General features: G+C 41.0%; 1 protein-coding gene across 3 annotated transcripts; it reads left to right on the top strand.

Moving 5' to 3' along the window:
* The first annotated feature begins 710 nt into the window (after nt 1-710).
* Nucleotides 711-21096, top strand: SKP1 (S-phase kinase associated protein 1). 3 transcript variants are annotated; one of them, XM_029941917.1, is made up of 7 exons: nt 711-841; nt 4304-4400; nt 10121-10194; nt 13598-13741; nt 15210-15350; nt 16037-16098; nt 20776-21096. In XM_029941917.1, exons 2-6 carry the CDS (start codon nt 4304-4306, stop codon nt 16070-16072), a joined length of 492 nt encoding a protein of 163 aa, XP_029797777.1. In that variant the 5' UTR covers nt 711-841; the 3' UTR covers nt 16073-16098; nt 20776-21096. The 3 variants fall into 3 exon arrangements, with proteins under 3 accessions (XP_029797777.1, XP_029797776.1, XP_029797775.1); XM_029941916.1 differs by lacking the exon at nt 20776-21096 and adding an exon at nt 19195-19307; XM_029941915.1 differs by lacking the exon at nt 20776-21096 and having other exon boundaries at nt 712-841; nt 16037-16903.
* Nucleotides 21097-22851: the final 1755 nt, after the last annotated feature.

Below are 22851 nucleotides of genomic sequence, written 5' to 3'. Positions count from 1 at the left end.
CTGCACCCAGGCTGCCTGCTCATCCCAGAATCCCCCAGCACCGCCTCACACACATTTTGATCAATGCAAGTTTGCGGGAGAGGCCTGGACCTCGGGATTTCTCCGCCACAAAGGTTATTTTTGGCCTGGAGGCCTTTTCAGAAAACAAGGAAACAATGGTTAGGAGCAAGCACTAAACTGTGGCGTTCTGAAAGCTCTCAGGTATAAAATAGGGGAAAGGGCTAACAACACTTCATGGGTTAGTGTGGAGAGTGAGCTGACGCATGCTGGGCACAGGGGATGACTGGCACCCAGCGGTGGGTGACAGCAACCCCCATCTGCCATTCTTCCTCTCAGCCCTCTCTCGGTCGGGACAGGGGAACCACGGCCCCTCCCGAACCCGACCCCTCCCCTCCCCGCCGCTCCACACACCCACTAGCAGTTTCTAGGTTTTTCACGACTGGGGTCTTTAATTCGGCTTAGGCCAGTCCCTGCCTGAAGGACCCTTGCAGGCAGCGGAGAATGCCAGCCAGGCCCGCGCTCCTGCTTTCAGGTCAGCTAGCCCGCTCTCTCGGGGGTGGGGTGGGGTGGGAGGGTAAGGACGAAGCCCCGCCCCCGCGCCTCGCGTCCGCCGCCTTTCCGCCCCGCCGCCCTCGGCCTGCGTCAGGCGATCTCCGTGGCCAGCCCCGCGGCTCTGTGACGCCTCGGGCCCCGGGGTCCTCGGCGCCTGCGCCCGCTTCTATAAAAGCCGACGCCGCGCCTCGCCGCCGTAGTGGCCTTGTTCCCTGCCTTTTTCTTCTTTCTGTGAGGCCGCCCTGATCTAGTCAGCCTCCGGCCCGCAGTCTCCTTGAGGCCGAGCATCGTGAGTAGACGCGGGCCGAGCGGGAAGGGGCGGTAGCGCTGTGGATTGCGATCTGGGTGGCTGCCCCGCTGCGGCCCCGGCCTGCCGGAGGCCGGAGGCACCTGGGCCTGGCGTTCCTCAGGCCCAGTGGAACCTGTCGCCGGCTCTGTTCTCGGAGCTGCCGGAGAGCCCTGTTCTCCCTCACCACCTCCCCCTCCCCCCGGACGGCGCGGCCTCTTTGGGCCGCGCGTCCTCACGACGCCTCGTGGGCGCCCAGGCCGGCGGGCGGGAGAAGGTGCGAGCCGGGCCCGAGATTGGTCCTTCCCCGAACCGGGCGAGCGTCTGCCTGTGCGGAGCTGGGCTGGGAGGCCCAGGCTGCGGCCCGGGGCCTCCCTTGGGCGGGGGTGGCTGCGGGGCTTTCAGTGCAGGTTCCTGGGCGGGCGTGGGCGTGGTGTGCGTGTTGGTTGTTTTGGTGTCTGGAGGGAGCGTAGCGGTGAGGGTATGGGAGCGCTGGATTTTTGGTTCTCGTTCCTTTTCTCCCTTGTATCTGGCGTCACTAGTCACCCGTCCTGGCTGTGTTTGGGCCGCAGGTTTACAGATAGCCGCCTCCTTATTCAGAATATTTCTCGCCATTATTTTGCCCCAGCCTAGAGTTGCTGAAACAACTGTTGAAATAGCAGATGCCCTCGTCAAGGTGGTGGGACTTTTAGGGAGGCCTAACTCTTGAAAAGCCAGATGCTTCGAGTTACGTTTTACAGGGTTAGGACGTTCACCTGGATAGGACCTCACATTTGTGTTTTGGGATCGTTAATTTATCAGAGTGTCACAATAGAATGTATCTGTGTCTTAAAGCAATGCAGACTTCGCTCTCCTTCTCTAAAAGGCGGTGCCAGAATTCGGGTCACTTAAAACACAGGTTTTCCTTTAGGTTGACAGAACCTACTTAATTCCAGTCATGGAGGAAGATTTAATTTACAAGATCAGGAACTTACGGAATTGTCTTTAAAGCCTGTTAAGTCAAAACATTTTCCTTTATCATTATTACAGTTTTGCACCGAATTCTAGCTCTCTGACATTAAAAAAAAAGTTCTCTTTGAGTCTTAAGTTGGGCCTCACCAAGTGCATCCGATTACAGATTAACCGATTGCCTCCCTGCTTATTTAATAAGATCTCAACTCCCTTAAGAGTAACCTAATACAGGAATTTGACTATGACTAAGCAGATCTAACTATCAAGAGTTAGAGAGAAATATGAAATCATTTTCCTTAAAACTAATTTTATCAACTTAAGTGCCAGACTTATTCTGTAGCGTTCATTCCAGTACTATAGAGTATAAAAAGAATGTAGGATGTTTGTAAGAAAAATTGAGTTCACGTTGAAATATTCCCTTTGGGAATACCTTTTGTTAACTGCCTTGTCACAGGGGAGGTTCTCTGCACCAGGCCCTTCTCTGTTGAACTGGAAAACTGCATTATTGGCAAGCATTAAGCGACATGGAGGAACAGACATTTGTGAACTGAAAAGTTAAATGCGATTCTCTCTAACAATTGATGAGTGAGAGGAGAATATTTCAGTGGCTGGTTTTATTATTTTATTTTTAAAAGCTTTTAACATTTTTATTTATTGTTGAGAGAGACCAAGCATGAGCATGGGAGGGGCAGGGAGAAGGGGTGACAGTATCTGAAGCAGGCTTCGGGCTCTGGTCTGTTAGCACACAGCCTATTGTGGGGCTCGAACTCACAAAACACAAACCGTGAGATCATGACCTGAGCCAAAATCGGACACTTAACCCACTGAGCCACCCAGACACCCCTCAGTGGCTGGTTTTAAAACATAGCCTTTCATTTTTGTTTCCTTTCTCTAACAGCTTTGTTTATTTGGGGGGAATGGAGATAATTGGGAAAAGGCAAATGAATATATTAGCTGATTTAATGTGTTCGAAGTCTTTGATCCTAAAATAGGTGCGGTGAATGTTTGAAAATCTTTTTAGTGTTTGAGAGAGAGAGAGAGAGCGAGCGAGCGCGAGCGCGAGCTGGGATAGCGGAGTTGGGATAGGGTGGGAAGGGGCAGAGAGAGGGAGAGAGAGAATCCCAAGTAGGCTTTCCCGTGGCAGCACAGAGCCCTGTGTAGGGCTTGAACTCACAAACCATGAGATCATGACTTGAACTTAAATCAGGTGTCAGGTGTTCAACCGAGCCACCCAGGCGCCCCACAGTGAATGTTTTAAATGCCAGATTCTGCAATTTCAAGTTACTAGTGACATTGCAGGATTATGAACACACAGAAGCATGGGACTTTAAATTCTATATTTGAAATTTGAAGAGATCGTAGATTAATGTTGAGAGTCAGGTGTTGCTGCCCTTCCTGCCTCCCCCAAGAATCTGAAGATAAGAAATTGATGGCTTAGTACTTTTAATTTTAAAAAATATATTTTTTAAATGTTTATTTTGTTTTTGGGAGACAGGGAGACAGAGTGCAAGCAGGGGAGGGACAGAGAGAGAGGGAGACACAGAATCCGAAGCAGCCTCCAGGCTCTGAGCTGTCCGCACAAACCCATTGCAGGCATTAACCCATGAAGAAAGGGATCATGACCTGGGCCGAAGTCGGACGATTAACCGCTTGAGTCACCCAGGCACTCCAGAACTTCTCATTTTAAAGAAGTGTGTTTTTTAGTTTTTGTTAGAACTCAAGTCCTTTGTAGTTAAATACTTAATTAATTTTTATCTAAGAAGTGTCTTTTCCCAATGACTTATAATTAATCTGAGATAAGAAATACATTTTTGGAGCAAGTAATGGGTTATTTCTTTGAGGATTTTAGCAGAACTCAAACTTGGAAACCTGGACAGTCAGTAATGAAAGATAAGGACTGTTAAACTTAGGTACCTTATTTGGTTTAGTGAATTAGATTGACACTTGTTTATCCTTAAATGTTTTATTGTCTTGTATATTTTACATCAGTGCAAACATATGGAAGTATATTATCCTATACTCCTTGGATTTGAACTCATTTTTCACTTTAAGTCTCACTATTTGAAAATGAGTAACTTATTTGTTAGCTTTCTTTGTTTTGGACTGACCACCCTCAGGTTTGCAGGTTTTTTGTGGCAGTTAACTATTCAGATGAAAATACTCAGTACTTAATAAGAGTAGAAAAGCAGGCAAAGACAAAATAAATAAGTTTATTTGAAATACATTTTGCATCAGAAGTATAGAATGTAACTCTTAAAGTTATACCAGTAATAAGTTCATTAGGGCAGCCCTTAAAAACTTGTGTTCCTAGGAGTTATACTTTGAAAAGATTTTGTCCACACTTCTATGCTAGCCATGAATAACCACTTGCAATGTTTAACAGGGTTTTATATATACTACAGGTCCTTGGGATTTCGTACTTAGTAAAATAGAGGTCTTCTAACAGCCTGTAGTTGACCAAATGTATAGAGCTAATATCTCAAATTTCAAGTTCAATATAATACTTTTTTTTAGATGCCTTCAATTAAGTTGCAGAGTTCTGATGGAGAGATATTTGAAGTTGATGTTGAAATTGCCAAACAGTCTGTGACTATCAAGACCATGTTGGAAGGTAAGTTTATTAGAAAACCTGGGTGAAGGGAAAGCAGAAGTAATATTTAGGCAGCGATAACCCGTGAACATTGAATTTATTATACAAGGCACAGTTGTCATTAAGTGCTCAAGAGTATGAAGGGTAAAGTTTACATTTTTTTTAAATTAAAGAATTAACTAGTTTTCTGATGTTACAGGATATCCTTGCTATATTGTCTGAATTAATGAGGTTCCCCCCCCATTACTAAATAGGTAAGGCTATAATACTGAAGTGATTTCTAGGCATCAGACAATAGCCCAGTTCTCTTTGACGTAATTTGGGTTCAGTGTTTGTAATGAGAAAAAAGCCTGCGGAAAAAGAGATACCTTCCTATATGGTAGCTAAATGGAGTACTTTGTTTCAGCAGAGGGAGTAAGCTGAGTAGATGGTAAACTGAGAGGTTGGTCTTTTTTTTTTTAAACTACATTTTCCCTTTTGTCTATTTTGTCATTCTTCTGAAACTGCTGCACAGCATATATACCACACGTTGAAGAAGTAAGGTTAGAAAACGGTCCTGAAACATTTTGAAACTTTTACTGGTTGACATGAATCCTTTCTTAATATTACCAGTGGGCTGGTAGACAATAGTATATGGACACATTACAAATCAATTTTTAGCATTGGTGAAAAAATATTAATAGTAATAAGAATGTTCTTCAGTAGTCAAATATCAAAGGTTTTTAGGTAGCTTATTCAGCGAAGAGAAAAGTTACATGCCAAGCACTAGCTGTATGCTGGGGGAAGGAAGATAAGTCAGAAACCATCTTTGCCTCTGACGGATTAATAAACTGGGAAGGGAGAAAGACACCAAACAAGACAAACTGTCACATGGTGTAATTAGTGCATTAATCAAATGTGCCAAGAGGTGCTGGGGAAATATCTTGGCTGATACTATTTTTCAGGCTTGTGTGGAGACCATTGTGGGTAGTACTAGTGAGGTGATATTTCAAGTCTGGTAAAGTTAGGATGTCTTGGGAGGCTATTCTTAGGTAAAGTGGACAAAATGTGTTAAAGTAAAATGAAGTTTCTGGTTGGGGTTTATTGGTGTGGAGTAAGATTGTGATACTCTAGTTGGTAGAGCTGAGCAATGGGCTTGAGAGAAATAGAATGAACATAACTAAGAGCTTCAACATGTTATGTGTGTTTGGTTCCGTCTGTTCTCCCACCAGAAGATTTGTGTAAGTGTACTTGGCAGTTGAGTGTGTGGATTGGTCCCTGAGCTGTAGACCGCTAGAGATACATAGACTTTGTATGGTGGGTTGTAAGAGTATTTATCTGTGAGAGTAAATTGAGGTTGGCAGTCAGCCATATTGGAGTGGGAGATGGTTGGTGTTAAGAGAGTAGAAGTCAGAAGTGGAGAGTGAGTGGAATAAGATTTGTGGAAGCCAAGGGAGGCGTTTTGAGGTGACCAGAGTGATTATCACATTCATCTACTATAGACTGGTCATTTGGGAATTCATAGTAAGAGGATTTCTTACCGCACATATGAAGTTTGGTAGAGGCAAAAGCTAAAAAAAAGCTGGTAACTTCTGTTTGCTGATAAAGGCTGAACTTGTAATTCTTTTTGGTAATTGGTACCAATCATGTGGCATTTACAGCCCTGTATCCTGGTAACTTCTATACATAGATCACTTCTATTAAGTTGTAAATCCCTTGGTACATCGCACAGTCACTGTTCATCAAGTACCTGTTGAATGAAGAACTATGGTATGGTCACTAAAAAAGAGTGTGAAAGCAATCCAAGTGTCCCTAAAGGCAGGTGAGTAAGGCTTTATCTAGAAGATGTAGAAACTGATACCCAAATTGCTGCCTGAATACTTGATTTGGTAATGAAAATGTTCTTTATTTCATCTTAGTGGTGTCTGGCACACCAGTCTGTCCTATGCTGCTTCAAAGAAGCATTTGCTATATAAGAACATAGGGCTCTGTGAAGCCTCTGATCACAGAAGGAAGTTGAGTGATAGCAGCAGTTAAATGATTCTTTGCCTTCATAGCCTTTGGGCATCGTAGGTGAATGGTTTTTATCTTAAGTACCAGTGGTTTATATAAAATTCTAGCCTCTGCAGGATTGGAGTCTCTTGGATTCGACAGCTTACTGCTTTCTTTGTTTTGCATCTGCAGTATCTCTGATTATGGGTTTTTTTGTGACTTAGAAGACAAAAATAAAACCTAATCACAGGATAATGAGAACTGAAAACCTTGGCATGTGTAAACGTGTACTGACTGATTTGTTCAGGTCCAGGATGTGGTATCAGGATACAGGTGTCTTTCAGAGGTCCTTGAAACTAAATAGCTTAAAGGAATGACTGTTGATACTTGTGAATTCAGTCTAAAAGCGGAAAAGACACTGTACGTCCTTAGTTTAAATGCTAGGGAAGTGATCCTTGATAACTGTTCTATTTATTTTGAGAGCGAGTGAGCAAGCAAGCACATTTGAATGCCTTAGCTGGGGAGGAGCAGAGGGAGTGGGAGAGAGAGAATCCCAAGCAGGCTTCGCACCTTCAGTGCAGGGCCTGATGTGGGACTCGACGTCACCAACTGGTCTGTGAGATCATGACCTGAGCTGAAATCAAGAGCCAGACAGACCCTTAAACAACTGAGCCACTCAGGTGCCCCATTAAAGCCCTTATTTTTAACAGGAGTTAACCCTTCTTCCAAATAATGTTTGGATTTAAACAAATTGGTCTTCTGTATTATGGTTTCTCTACTATCTTAATTCTCCAAACAAGTATTTTACATAGTATAACCTCTTTTACTCCCCTCTGATTAAAAATAGTTCACACTAGGGGCGTCTAGTTACCTCATTTAGAAGGGTACGTGACTCTTGATCTCATGGTCATAATTTCAAGCCCCACATTGAGCATGGAGCCTATTTTAAATAAGTAAATAAATGAACAAATTTTTGAAAAGAGATTAAGTTTATGATTATGTTTTAAATGTTTAGTTTTTTTTAATGTTTTATTTATTTTTGAGACACAGGTGAAACATGAGAGGGGGAGGAGTATAGAGACAGGGAGACACAGAATCTGAAGCAGGCTCCAGGCTCCGAGCTGTCAGCACAGAGCCAGATGCGGGGCTGGAACTCACAAACCCTGAGATCATGACCTGAGCCTAAGTCAGAGGCTTAACCGACTGAGCCACCCAGGTGCCCCTAATGTTTAGTTTTGAGAGAGCCTGTGCCTAAGCACAGTGGTGGGGGGAGAGGCAGAGAGATGGAGACAGAAGATGCAGGGCAGGCTCTGACCTGAGAGTAGAGAGCCTAGTGCTGACCTTTAACTCTTGAACTGTGAGATCATGAACGGAGCCAAAGTCTGACACTTAATAGACTGAGCTACCCAGGTGGCCCTAAGTTAATTGATTAATTTAAAACATACTTCATAGTACAGGAAAAGCACAGTGAATTAATTCAAATTGAGATAGTCCTTTTTATACTTTTACTCTAGGTTGAGATGAGGGAATGACATTGGTAGAAAGGAGGAGAGGGGAGAGGAGCGATCCATCTGTACAGGAAAATAAGATAATTTTTCATTCTGCTCTCATCTTTACTACTCAACTGGAACTGCTTGAGAAGGTCATTGACCTTAATGTTGTCAAGTACATCATCTGTTTTCATGTCTCTAAATCTATTGACAGCATTTGATAATCCCCTTCTACATTTGACTTCCAGAACACTTTACTTAGTGCTTGTCTCACAGCTTTCTTTCCTCCAATTTTTAAACATTTATTTACTCATTCATTCATTCATTCATTTAAAGAGACAGAGTGTGAGTGGGGGAGGGGCAGAGAGAAAGACAGAGAATCCCAAGCAGACTCCGCATGGTGAGTGCACGGAGCCTTATATGTGGGGCTCGAACTCAAGAAATGGATCATGACCTGAGCCGAAATTAAGAGTTGGACGCTTGACTGACTGAGGCACCTAGGCACCCTTCTATCTTTCCATTTTTAAGGTCTATAGCTCCCCAAGGCTGGATTAGTCATTGTACCTTTTCATAGTATTTCTACTCATTGATTCCCTGGGTCATCTCATCTAGTCTCAGTGTTATATGCCATCTGTACATCAGTTCCCAAAACTACCTGTAATTCTGATCTCTTCTTTTAATTTTTAGACTTTACATATTTAACTGGTTGGTCTATCCTTGGATAGACCTCAAACTTCTGAAACTAGATTTCTTAATTTCCTGCCCTTCACAATAACAGTTCTCTGACAGCCTGCTCCATATCAGTTGATGGTAACTCCAGTGGCACTTTGATCCACCTAGTTCCTCATGTCATAAGCCTTGGTCTTCCTTGACTCTTATTCTACTTTCCATCTATTGGCAAACCGTTTTGCCTCTACCATCAAAGTACAGAATTGGATAATTTTTCCATAGCTGTAAACTTGTACAAGTCACCAGCCTCATAGTTCCAATTCCTTTTTTCTCCTGCTCTCTCTCGCCTCTTCCCAAAACAGGAGCCAAAATGCACAATACCTTACTACTATCAAGATCTCTGTTATTGGTCTCATTTGCTTTCACCCTTATTAATCCTACTCTAGTAATAACTAGATCCCTTCGGTATAATTAGAATATGCCAGACCTTACTATCAGAAGACCTTTGCATTTGCCATTTCTGCTGCTTAGGTGTTCTCTCTGCTTTACGGTTTTACTAAAATGTCATCTTCGCAATGAGTCATCTTGAGCAATTCTATCTAAAATTGGAACAATTCTTTCCATCCTCCTATGTTCATTGCTGACTGTCCATTGCCTAGGACACCTGTTACTTATCAGGAACTCAAATGGTTTGATTCAACACTGGCCATATCAGCATAACTGATACTTTGCTACCACCAGTATAGTGCTGGAGTAAGTTTAGGACTCTAATCCTGGTACTTGCTAACTAGTACATAACTGGAGCTCTTTTTTAGTCATGTAGAAACTGAAGGATGGACCCATTTGAGCATCTGAAAGTTAGGCCTTTTTACTAGGACGACCTGTAGTTGCAAAATTATAGGTTATATGTATGTGATAAGTAACTCTTAACAGATATACACTGAAACTGAGTCCTTCAACCCACATTCTTTTTTATTTTCCTGCACAGAATATTGTTAATACTCACTTTCATATCCCTCTGAAGATACTTCAAATCTAAATATATAAATGTATATCCATTTTTGTTCAGATAACATTTATTTTCTTAAACTTGGCTTTTAAAAACTTTAATCCTGAAATCATACCAGTATATAAGAAGTTGCCTGCCTTATTTTTGCCACTGGTTGCATGATCTGCTGTGTGTGTATATATACATTTTTGGGCTTCAGATTTTAATAGATCGAGATTCTGTAAACTTGCACTACCTTTTCCTCTTTCTAAATGGAGCCTGTCTAGAGAGTTGGGTATTAAGAGTAAGGCTAAGGGTTGACTTTAATTTTTTCCCAAATGGCTCACCAGTCCTCTCAGTCCCACTTACTAAGTGACTTTTCTTCCTCATTAAAGATCCTGTTTGTGTAATACTCCTTAATTTGTCTACTCACAAACTCTGTATAGTCTTGGGTGTTGTATGGACCTGTTGGGAACCACTGATTTTAAGTGCTCGTAAGAGAACCTTTTTTAGTAGAGTACTTTTCATAGTCATAGACAATGTCTGGCAAATTACTTGTTTGAGACATAGCCTCATTGATATAAACAATGGAAATAATGGCAACTCTCTTCTGGTTTTCTTAGATTTGGGAATGGATGATGAAGGGGATGATGACCCAGTTCCTCTACCAAATGTTAACGCAGCAATATTAAAAAAGGTAAAGTAATAAACTATATGTACTTGGATATATGCTTTTCTTTTTTCATTGAACATCCTTGTGATCTTATTGTACTGCCACAGACTGATTATGACTCTATTTGTTGTATTTATTTAACCCAGCCCTGTGAATATTTGAGTTGTGTAGTCTTTTTGATTAACACATTTTTAATTACTGAAATATAACAGTATGTGCTTAGCAAAAAAGGAAGAGTTTTTTGTTTGTCCACTGAATAGATAGACTGCAAGAGGGGCTTGAGAATGAATATACTCACACCATTGATCCCCTTGCCGTGTGTCTAAGCATAAAAGGCTCTTCACATTATCAGGGTACGTGGCTCCTTAACAGTGCAACCTATTTAATTGGATGCTCATCTGAAGAAATAGCACCCAGATTTTATAAGGTGGAGGAAACTAGCTAGGTTTAGAGATGAGAAAGGTTGGTTCCAGTTGGCCCCTTGTTCAGAGATTATCAGAAGTCATTGACTATCTGCAGTTTCATCTGAATGGTTTCTCTTGACCCCAGTGTGAGACGCTGCTGTGCTGCGTACTTTTCCATATCCTACCATATTCTACCATATTCACCAATAGTTGGCTATTGCCGGTTCTTTTAATTGCTCTAGACTGGGTAAAAAGTGATCTCTAAGTCTGAACATTTTTTGGAATATATTGTTGGCCATTTATATTTTCTGCTCGGTCTGTTTTCCTTTATATGTCTTTCTAATGGGCTTTTAAAAAATTGTTTATAGGGGCAGCTGGGTGGCTCAGTAGGTTAAGTGTCTGACTTGATTTGGCCCAGGTCATGATCTCATGGTTCGTGGGCTGGAGCCCTGTGTTGGGCTTCAGGCTAACAGCACGGAGCCTGCTTGAGATTGTCTTTCTCCCTCTGTCCCTCCCTGCTAGTGTGCATGCACGCACTCACCCTCTCTCTCTCAAAACTACTTAAAAAAATTGTTATGAAATACACATAATATAAAAATTACCATTTTGGGGCACCTGGGTGTCTCAGTGGGTTAAGTGTCCAGCTTTGGCTCCGGTCATAATCTCGCATTTCGTGAGTTTGAGCCCTGCGTCAGACTCCGTACTGACAGCTCAGAGACCAGAGGCTGCTTCGAATTCTGTGTCGTCTTCTGTCTCTGCCCTTTTTTGCTCATGCTTGCTCGCTCTCTCTTTCTCGCTCTTTCCAAAATAAACATTGAAAAAATCTTTTACAAATTACCATTTTAAGTGTCCAATTCAGTGGCATTAAGTACATTTGCACTCCTGCGCCATCACTACGACTCATCATCTCCAGGAATTTTTCATCATTCCAAACTGGAACTCCATACTCATTAAACAATAACTCCTTAATACCCCCTTCCAGCTCCTTGTAACCACTATTTTGTTTTCTATGTCTGTGAATTGGACTCTTGTGGGCCAATTCACAGACATAGAAATGGGATTATACAGTATTTGTCTTTTTACATCTGGCTTTGTGTAATGTTTTCAAGATTTCCATTTTGTAATCTAGTGGGCTTTTTATATATATATGGCGTTTCTATCACTTGGCATTGTCTTATGTCACTTGATGGCATTTTATGGTTTAGAAGCTTTGTATTTTATCTAGATAGATCTTTTTCCTTCTGGGTATCGGCTTAAAATTAACACTGTTTTATCTTAATGTAAAATGCATCTAAAAGGACTTGTGCTTGCATTTATTTCAAATGCCAGACATTTTTTTAGGTATTGAAGATGTAGCAGTAACCAGAGACCAAATCTCTGCCCTTAGGGAGTTAACATCCTAAAGGTGTGGGGGAAATGTACAAGATAAGAAATAGGTCAGGTGAGAAAGCTATGGAGTATTAGTGGGTTGGTCGGTGGAGAGTTAGCTATTTTTAAAATAAAGGTGGTCAGGAAATGCCTTACTGAGAAATTGATCTTTGAATAAAGACATGAATATGTGGGGGAGTAGGGTTCTGGGCATGGGGAGCAAGTGCAGTGACCCTAAGACAAGAGGATGTTCTACTTTTTGAGGAAAGCTGGGAATGCAGGTGTGGTGCCTAGAGCACAGTGAACAGGCAAGGAGTTAGTACAGAACATCAGAGTTAATGGGCTGGTGATAAGGGGCCACTTCTGAGAGTATGTTTTTTTTAAATCTATTCTTAGGAATATTTGAACTTACATATTGAATAACTATGATCCAAAACTACAAAAAAGTATATGGTAAAACCCCTCATCCTTAACTCCATCTAACCTGCAAACCCCTCATTAATTTCTTAGATAAACTTTTCAGTTTTTTGTAATGCTTACGTGAGCAAATACTGCTGTTTTTTTATTCAACTGAAATGCTTAAAAACCTGTTATTTCATTAAAACTCCTTAGCTTGACTTTCCCTTCTAGAAATAGTTCTTTACTTTTTTCCATCTTAGCAGTATAGTTTCTTAGCTCTGCCATTTTTTCCTCAGCATTGTTTATTCCTCCAGTATTATACTGAACAAATTTTAATCATACAGAAAAGTGAAACTATAAAGCAAACACCCATTTACCACCTAGATTGTACAACTTGTAACTCTTTGAGTGTTGATTTTGGTCTTTATGATGGTACCGATAGTCTAACCAGCTCCCTGAAACTTGATGTGTTTATTCCCCTAAGGGAACATGTGGGCTTTTCTTGCTTTGTTCTTAAATGCAGTAGTCTTGGGCACGTGTCAAGAATATTTAGAATTGCTTGGTGATAATGTATGCACATCCTCATCTTCACTAGTAGTTGCTAGATTACTTTCTAGAGGGCTTATTTTACCTCACTTTCCAGTGTAAGAGTTCATGTTATCCTCACACTACTGCCAGATTAGTATCAAAATTATTATTTTTTTGGTCAGTATAAAGTAATAACTGTAGTAATGGTTTTTGCATCTAATGAGACTGAGCATTTTCTCCTGAGATTTCTTTTGTTAATAGCCTGTTCATATCTGTAGCTCATTTCTTTGTAGTGTTATTTTGTTTTACTTATTTTTTTAAGTAAGCTGTGTCCCCAGTGTGGGCCTCTATCCTGAGATCAAGAGTCACATACTCTGAGGTAGCCAGGTGCCCCATTTAGTAGTGACTTTTAAGATTTATATTCTAGAGGTTAATCCATTGCTGGTTGCCCATGTTGCATGTATTTTCCAGTGGTTGTCCTGTCTGACTTTATGTATCCTTTTGCACAGGAGCTTTTTTGTGTGGTCAGGTAATCTCTCTGTATGGTTTGCTGTTAATGTCTTCTAACCCCTAGGGTTATGAAGATTTCTCAAGCTTCAGTTTTGCTTTTGTTACTCAAGTCAACTTGTAGCTAGTTCTTAGCCCAGTGTAAGAATAACCTTGCCCCCGTAGTGGAATGAGTACCTTGTGATGTAATGCCACAGAGGAATGCACTTTCATTGTTACAGGTCATTCAGTGGTGCACCCACCACAAGGATGACCCCCCTCCTCCTGAGGATGATGAGAACAAAGAAAAGCGAACAGATGATATCCCTGTTTGGGACCAAGAATTCCTGAAAGTTGACCAAGGGACACTTTTTGAACTTATTCTGGTATGTTCTTAATGCATTCTTTAAGATATCTCTAGTCCAGAGCCTTTAGCACTTCTAAGACAGTTAAATTTGTTAAATTCATTGACACTGAAGTTTAATTCTCTATAAACTCCGTTGCTGTGCTATATTTGAATTCACATATTAAGAATGATATTAAATGTGAATGTAAATGCAACAAAGGGTAGAGATGGTCACATTGAATTTTAGAAAGCAAGATTTAGCTATGCTGTCTCCAAAACACCCATGTTAAAAAGATTTAAAGGGTGGAAAAAGATTAAGTGATGCTAACAATAATCAAAAGAAAACTGCAGTGACTATAGTGAGGTAGATTTCAGAGCAAAGAATATCACCAGGATTAAAGACGGTCGCTGCATAATGATACAGGGATCAGTTCATTATTAGGACATTACAGTCCTAGATGTTTATTTGCTTTAAAGTAGAACTTCCAAAAACTGAAACAAAAACCAGTAGAAATCAAAGGATAGATAGACAAATCCACAATCATAGAGGTTTTAATGCCTGTCTCTACTTAGTTGATAAAACAAATAGACTCAGTAAGGATGTAGAAGCTGTGAATGACGCCATCAACCAGCTTGTACTGATGGACAATTATAGAACGTTCGGTATAATGACAGTAGAATGTATACTCTTTTCAAATGTGCACTACTAAGATAGACCTGTTAAGGGTAAAACAAAAAAATCATTAGGTAGTAGTCTAAGGAAAGGATTTAAGGTACACACACACACTGTGTATGATCTGATCACAATGAAATTAAATGAGAAATCTGTAACAAAGCTATCTGGAAAATATAAATATTTGAAAACTAACACTTCTCAGTAACCCTTGAGTCAAAGAAGAAATGAAAAGAAAAATTAAAAATGTATGCCAGAAAGTATTTTGATCTGAATGGAAATAAAACCCAACACACATGAATCTGAGATGCAGCTAAAGTAGTAATCAGAGAAGAGTTGATAGCTCTAAACCACCTGTATTGGAAAAGAAGAAAAGTCTCATCACTGATTCAAGCTTTTACATTAAACTAGTGAAAGATGAAATTAAAGCCTAAGAAAGGGAATAGTAAAGGTAAGAGTGGAAAACAGTAGAGAAAACCAAAGAAACCAAAACTGATGAGATCAGTAAAATGTAATGTTATTACAGTTTCTCCCTCTTTAAATATTTTGTCAAGATTTGATACTTGTGTCAAATGAGCACATACATCCACACCCACAAGTAGCAGCTGCTCTCTAGCATTTGAGGTAGTGTAGTGTGCTTTGGGCAGCAGCAGGACTCCATGTTGTAGAAGGAATAATGGATGTACAAAAATATTTCACAGAAGAATCTGATTTATTTTCCCTTTAATTTCACAAAATTAGCATTTTAGTTAAATAGATATGGATTGGCAGTCACTAACTTTAGATTTAGGTTACAACCTCAAATAATGCCTTAATGAAAAAAATCACTTTACAGGCTGCAAACTACTTAGACATTAAAGGTTTGCTTGATGTTACATGCAAGACTGTTGCCAATATGATCAAGGGGAAAACTCCTGAGGAGATTCGCAAGACCTTCAATATCAAAAATGACTTTACTGAAGAAGAGGAAGCCCAGGTAGGTTGTCCTTGATCACACACTTTTTTTTTTTTTTTTTCTTTTTTTTTTTTTTAAGAGTAAAGTTCACAGCCTGTCCAAAAAAGATTTGTCTCTAACAGGGAATTTCGACTTTTACTTGACGATTAGTAGGTACCTTCTATGTTACAAAAATACTATTTTGAGAGTGGTCTGTGAGTCTAAACACTTGCACAATACCACTCTTGACTAAGCACAAGAGCGATTAGTTTTCAACCATAGGTGCTCTTTGGTATTTACTCTAGTTTTGGCATCTGGGACCTTATGTGTCAACCATGAATATTTGACTTCAGAAAAGCAATCCCTGTGGGTGGTGTTAGGCCAGGACACTTGAAAGCAACTTAGTGAGTTGGGGAAGAAATGAACATCAGAACGTTGACACAGCTACAAACTAAAATTATGTGAATGAACTATTTGTTCTGTCTTGTCTGGCGACTGAAGCTTTAATGCCCCATTGCCTTTGCTTTTTTAATAATTTCAGCAGGGCAGAATAAAAACCTGGGGAGGTGAAGAAGGGTAACCAGGAAGTGTACTTGTAACCTGGTATTTTTCCAGTTTTCTATCTGTCCCTTTCTGACTCTCTTCACAGGCTGTTGATGAATCATTAGGTAGTAGTCTAAGGAAAGACTGGTTAAGTTAAGGTGCTTCCTTCTATCTGTCTCTTCTAGGTACGCAAAGAGAACCAGTGGTGTGAAGAGAAGTGAAATGTTATGCCTGACACTGTAACACTGTAAGGATTGTTCCAAATACTAGTTGCACTGCTCTGTTTATAATTGTTAATATTAGACGAACCGTAGACAAATGCAGCAGCAAATCAGTTGTTTTAGCAGAATATTGTCCTCTTTGCATGTGTAATTTGAGTACAGATTCCAAACTAGATCACAAGTTTCTTTTTTCTTTACTCTGAATAAAACTCAACTGTGGGTTCTCAGAAGGTGACATTTTGGGATTTCCCTCTTTGTAAAACGATTTCCGCCTAGTTTATTGTGAGTTAACTTTAGTTTAATGACCTTTTAAAAGTTGGCATTGTAAATAAAACAAAGTTGCAAAAAGTTTTCTGAAATAGAATTAACAACGTATTATCTTTATTCATGAGTCGGGAACTGGGAAAAGGCTACTTGAGGTAAATGTTTTGAGTGGGGTTATTAGGATGTCTTCCGGCTTCCTGGAGTCGAGCACCGCCGGTGTGGATGAGCCTGTGTGCAGCAGGGCTCCCTTCACTGGACCTAAGGACTTGTTTTTGCATTTTTAATTCTTAGCTTTGGATATGTTGGCTAGAGACTCAGTTACTCCTCACTTTGTTGTTTTTGGGGAATATAACTAGATGGTCTGTTAGCTTTTCAATTAAAAAGGACAGATAACCTATGTGATATGTCATCTTTTTATAATCAGTGATCCCATGTGGGGGAAAAGTCACACTACTTGCATGTAAAAATAATTTAACCTTTAACATTAAAATGTCTGGCAAAACCTAGAAAGCATCCATCATGAATGCAAGATACCTTCAATAAAAAGTAAGTTACGTAGGTGGTAAATGGTTTGCTTTTGTGTACTTTGTCTCTTCACTTGTTGTTAAATGAGCTAAATATACATATGGTTGTGTAGCTGGAGACTGCTTATAGGCAGTTGGAGTCTTAGCTCATTGGAGGCTGCTGATGAAACCATTGGGTTCTCATAGGCTTATCTTTTCTGATTGCCAGCGATAGGGTTTGCTGGAGCCGGCGCTTTATTAACGATTGATTCATTGATTGCCAGTGCTTTAGTTCTTAACCTGTGTATGTGGCCACATGGGATCGCACTGATCTTGTTGCCGGCCTCTGCCCCAAATAGAATGAAGTTTTCTTGATGGCTTGGGATGGCTCACAAACTGTTTTTTTTCTTTCTTCCCTTGTGCTCCCCTTTTCTCTTCCTTTGCCATTTAGCATCATCTGTCTTCACAAAGTCTTACTGCATTCTCATGTTGCCTGTGAGCTTTTATGGCTCAGATTATTTGTTGACAGTAGTTAACCCTTAAACATCATCTCTCATTTGCCCCAAGTCTGTCTTATTTAATAAAGTCCCCTGTACTTTGTCCCATGAATTCCTGTTTGTTGTCTGTACCAGAGACTGCAAACCATTGCCCATATGTGGGTGAAATCCAGCCCACAGCCTATTTTTGCAGTCTTTGAATTAAAAATCATTTTTACATTTTTGAGGATTGTAAAAAAAAATCAATACAGGTGACTGCATTTGACCAAAAAGCCTAAAAAGTTTATTCTTTGGCCCATGAGAGAAAAAGTTTGCCAACATTTTTGACTACCTCTGGGTCCCTGGCACCTTTTATTCTCCGGGATCAAGCTTGTTTTCCATTTGTCCTGGTTTTAGTGGGGAAGATGGCAGAATTGGACCCTACCTGGAGTGTCTCCTCTGCTAATTCCTGCCTGCCTGTCAGTTCTTGTAAAAAGCTTAACCCCACGCCCCATTCTATCCCTAGCAAGATCCTGAAAAACAAAACTCTTGAAAGTCCAAGATGGTTAGCACATGCCATGTTTAATTTGAAAAGGAAAATACACCTACTTCTGGGAAACCAAACCTGTTAGTTCTGTGTTGTCAGTCTGTATAACCCCCAAGAATTGTTGGAATTGCAGGACTAAATAATATTCCTATCCATATTTAAAAGACACTAGAATCTTTCTGAATAGGGAAGACTGAGTAGATAGACACTATAATAGTAAAGATTTTTGTTCCCTTCTTGACTTTGTGTAGACTATGGCCCTAGGCTTTACACAAAACACCCTGATAATCTTAAACTCTCAGGTTTCAGAGAAATCCAACAGCTCATGCAAGGAAAAAATAGGCCGTTGTGGACATTGTATGCCCACTGAAGTCATAGGTATGGTGGTCAGAGGCACTTGAAGCTGGCTGCAGCACTCTGCCTACCCTATTCCTTCTAACCTGCTAGCCACTCACTATTTCTTTAATATGCCTACCAAGAGTTTCTAGGCCCTCTCCTTACACAGGGAAAGTAAGTGGCCCTTTCTCCTTATCCACAGTAGCCAAACCTGTCTCCAAAGATCAACTTTTCCCCAGCTTGCCAGCTTTTCTAAACTAATACTATGGCATGAAGTCCTACTGTGAGGCTGCACCTCTATTTCTGCCTCTTAGTGCCTACCCGTCCTTATGTAGGTTGGAAATGGTAGCTCCTTTGGCTTCTCAGCTTTTTATTGACTGTGTTACTTATGATTGAGAGTAAACCAAACTGCTTCTGAATGTTGGCTTACTCCTTTTTCCCTGACATTATCATGGATTAAGGATATGCCCCCTCAGACTGATTCTAGTAATTCTTGTACTATAGAAGCAAGTTATGTTATTTGAAGTTCTGTTTTATTAGCTTGCCTTCATAAATTAATCTTGAATACACAAGGTGGGTACTGCCCTGCAGTTTTTATGTTTTTCCAAAGATGCACAGAGACATCCTAACATTGTTACAGATTCCTGAGTGCCCTTATAGCTGTGATTTGTTTATTCTACAACTGTTTGAACACATCAGCTGCTGGAATTAAGATCTACACTGTAATTTGGTGGACTGTTAAGACTGCAGCCCTGTAACATGAAATGAAGTTAGTGGCAATGGTGAGCTTAGGTTGGAACTAGATGGAGGAGGAGAGTTATTATGAACATGCAACTCCGAGCAGGCAGGTATTCCAAACCACATGATGGCTTAGCTTCCTTAAAAATTGGCCATCCTATAGTTTGCTGATCCAAGGTAAGTTAAGAAATTGGGGGGGGGGGGGCGCCTGGGTGGCTCAGTTGGTTAAGCGTCCTCTGACTCTTGGTTTCGCCTTAGGTCATGGTCTCCTGGTTGTGGAATCAAGCCCCTCCATCACCCATCGTGGAGCCTGTTGGGGATATATTTTCTCTTTCTCTTTCTCTCTCTCTCTCTCTCTCTCTCTCTCTCTCTCTCTCTTTCTTTCTCTCTCTCTCCTCCCCCCCTTGCCTCCCTTAAATAAACTTAAAAAAGAATATATACCATATTTGAAAAACAAAATGAAATTAGGTATAGGTTGCCTAGATTTACTAGGGCCCTTTATACAGGGCTGGGAAGTGGCTTGCATGAGGACAGAACTGAGGGAGCAACAGCACCCTTTACCATATCCCTGGCCTAAAACGCTTTCATCTTTCCAAGCTTAACTTGTGCTGCCACTTCCATTTGAAGATCTTTCTGTTTTTTTTTTTCTAAAGCTCATTATACATTTAAGTGGAAAGGAATCAAACAAGTGTTTTCCCTATGAATTTGCTTGAGCCTTACAAAGATGATAATCTTCAGTTCTCTGTTGTGTACGAAAACTGATTTTCAAGCTAGGACAGAAGAGTGTAAGGGAGAAGGTTGCAAGTAACGGGAACACATATGAAATGATTGAATCCCTAAAGTGTAGCTCCTGGCTTTGTTGTAGGAAGTGTAAGACATGGTTGCCCTTTGGGGAGCTTTTGGTGCAGCTAATGAGGAAAAGCATAAATACTGCTAGGAGAGGGTGAGTAATTACTAAAAATGTTCCTGGACAGAACAAGATTAATGAGCAAGTGGGGGCCCCAGGGCTGTTAGAGTCTAGGAAAGTTGTGTGAGGAGAAACTAATTTGGTTTCAAAAGTTGTTTCGGTTGGGGGTGGAGGGATGCCAAGGTGAAGGGAAGGCAGTGCTCAGTCTGGAACTACCAGCTGAAAGCTGGACGTCAGGTCGTCGGGAGGATACAGGCTGAGAAGAGACATTACGGCTGGATCATTAACAGCATTTTGGTGACACTCTGTAGTCACCATACTCATGCAGTGCAGTTCCACAGTGTTTGAACTAAAACTTTTTTTTTTTTTAGTGTTGGGCTAAAGGATTGTGAATATTGGGGGTTTAACAGTCCTATTTGATGCCTTTGTTTACTGTTAAAAAACCACTGTTGGCAAGGCAGAGTAAGGGAACAAGATGTGCATATCAAGGCTCGATAACCTGTGACGTTTAGAACATATCTCTTGGCTCAACAGAGAGCCTTTTGGACATCTAAGCAGTGTAGACTGAATGCTATCCTTACTGTTGAGCTGTCAGTGGATATGAGCCTTATTGGTGGCAAAGAAGTGTTGGTCATGGTGCTCTTGTTGGATGGATTTGCAGTGTGGGTCTTGATTTGAGTGATAGTTTAACTCCTGGAAGGTATACTTGTTGCCTTGTGGTATTCTACACTGTTGGCTACATCTGGTCTGTGTGCCAATACCAAGAGGCATTTTGTGGGAAGAATACAGAATATAGTTGCTTACAATATGTTTCTACATTTTGTGGTTCTCATGACTTTTTGACACTGCTTACCTTACAATTTTCAGAAGCACCTTCCTGTGCTGAGTGTGCTTTTCTACAACTTCTCTTACCTGCTTCAATTGCTTTGCAGATAATTCTGTCCCAGGAGGCTTTCAAGATGGGTGGGAGTACAGAGAGCTAAACCGCCACAAAACTGAATTCAAGAGGAGTTTCCAGAGTGGCCCTTTCTTGTCTTCCTTTCCTCCCTCTTGTATTTCTCCCCTTCCCTCACCTGTCCCCGTGCAGCTGCACATGTTCAGAAGAACAAATGTTCAGATAAAGAACTGAAAGAAAACCTGAATGAAGAAGACCTGGGCCGAAGCCCCAGGTGAACTTGAAAAATGTGTCAGCTTTAAGTAGTAGCTATGTACTGTATAATTCATACGTGATGAAAAACCTCTTTTACCTTGTATTGCCAGTGACTGGATTCTTGAGGACTGCCAGAGATGGTTCTTATCCCTAGGACAATTTGCTTTTCCCAGTTACTTCTGTGCCTAATCCCACACTATCCTTAATTTCAAAATCTGCCCTGTGCTAGGCTTTTCATTCTAGCAAACTGATCATGGGAATATCCCCTTCTAAATGTCTCTCTGCTGTCTAATTCAGTTAGGGCTCCTCAGACCTCTCCTGCCCATTGTGTACAGGTGACCAGTGAAGGTCCAGTAGCTGCTCCGGGTCAGTAAAGAGCCTGAGAGCCTGAGTTAGAGATCTAGGGGAGTTCTGGGAACCAGGCAGGGTCTCCTTGGCTGGTGAGCTCTTTAAGCCCTGAGTAGACCTGAGAAAGTCCTGATAAAGCAGCCTTTTTAACTTGAAACAAAAACCGGTCCGTTTCTTTAGTACAGCATTAGTTTTTGGTCTCAAATCCTGATACGTAGGCATGACAGGTCTTTGTTACCTTTGCCCTTTCTATGCTGTTTTTTTTTTTGTAGAAATGCATACAGGAGCTGATTTCGTGTTTTCTTTGGAATAATGCAAAGAATCAATCTACTGCCCAGAACTGTGGCTTTCCTAGCCAGGCTTCCTGTACACTGCTAGAGCAGGGCAGCGGTGTGTTGGGGACATTAAAAACACACTTAAAGCTAGAAAAGAGTATAGCCACAGGACTTCCTCTATAAAAAGGGGAAACATGTTCAAACTGAGACTTGTGCAGGCCTTTCCAGCTTGCTGAGCGGAGCCTTCACCATGTGAGGGGCAGCTGAAGCATGGTAAGGGTCAAGATCGGTATGCCAAGCCAGTTTGCCTGTTTTCCAGGAAATGTGTAAGGGAGGTTGAAGGTATCTTGGCTTAGGTCTTAAAATCGGCTAGTTCTTGGCTCGCAGTGAGATGGAACTGGTGTGCCATTTGAAGTTGAATTTGGGACTTCACTCTCAAGTCACCTGTGGCCTCAGGAATGTGCTTGTGTGATCTGGGAGGATTTGTTTCCTCTTTGAAATCACTTCTTTTAAAGGGCTGGTTTGATTTTAGCAAAGTTGCCAAAGCCTCCCTTCTTCACCCTCCTATAAACAAAGGGTGCATTGTTCCATACCCAGTGTGCTCTAAATAAGATACCAGATCCGATGCCACAACCCAGTCTTGCATAAGCCTTAGTTAAAATGTAGTTTTTGAAACAACTAGGCCATTAGCTAGAGTGGAATTCTTTAAATGGGACAGATATCAAGAGAATGGCCTTCTCTAACTCTTTGGGGAAAAAAAGCAAGTTTGGGATTACAACTTCCAGTGGCCTACTTTAAATAGACACTACTCTGGAAGATTACTTTGTTTATAAATATTTTCAAACATGAAATCCCAAAAATACAACTCAGTGAAAAGAACGCATGATGGTGGCCCAGCGGCTGGCTGTTGTGATATTCTCGCCCAGCATTTGTATGTAACTGTTGATTGACCTATTGAGGTGGCTTTGTGACACCTTTTACATTCACGATGGGCTTCAGGAGTTAGCTACTGTACTCTTAAACATAATGGAAACTGCTGTATAAAAGGCTATAGGTTTATGAAACTGGAGAGGCTTTGTATGAGAATTTTGTCTACGAAGATATTTCGAGCACCTTGCTAGTTTTGGGGAGGAGGGAAGGGTGCTATTAAAATGCCCTTTTGAAATTTCTGATCCCAGGTTATAAGACTCCTCGGTCTGGTTTTCCTTGAAACAGGATGTATACTTGTGATCAGG

The sequence above is a fragment of the Suricata suricatta genome, chromosome 6 (genome assembly GCF_006229205.1).
Source record: "Suricata suricatta isolate VVHF042 chromosome 6, meerkat_22Aug2017_6uvM2_HiC, whole genome shotgun sequence".
In the NCBI taxonomy this organism is placed as follows: domain Eukaryota; kingdom Metazoa; phylum Chordata; class Mammalia; order Carnivora; family Herpestidae; genus Suricata; species Suricata suricatta.
The sequence above is the reverse complement of the archived record's forward strand: the minus strand, read 5'-3'. Positions and strand labels throughout refer to the sequence as shown.

Bases quoted from the DNA above. Each gene is read 5' to 3' on its own strand.
- SKP1 (XM_029941917.1), top strand. From the start codon at position 4,304: ATGCCTTCAATTAAGTTGCAGAGTTCTGATGGAGAGATATTTGAAGTT. The intron at 4,401-10,120 runs GTAAGTTTATTA...TGGTTTTCTTAG, and splicing joins TATCAAGACCATGTTGGAAG to ATTTGGGAATGGATGATGAA. The intron at 13,742-15,209 runs GTATGTTCTTAA...ATCACTTTACAG, and splicing joins CACTTTTTGAACTTATTCTG to GCTGCAAACTACTTAGACAT.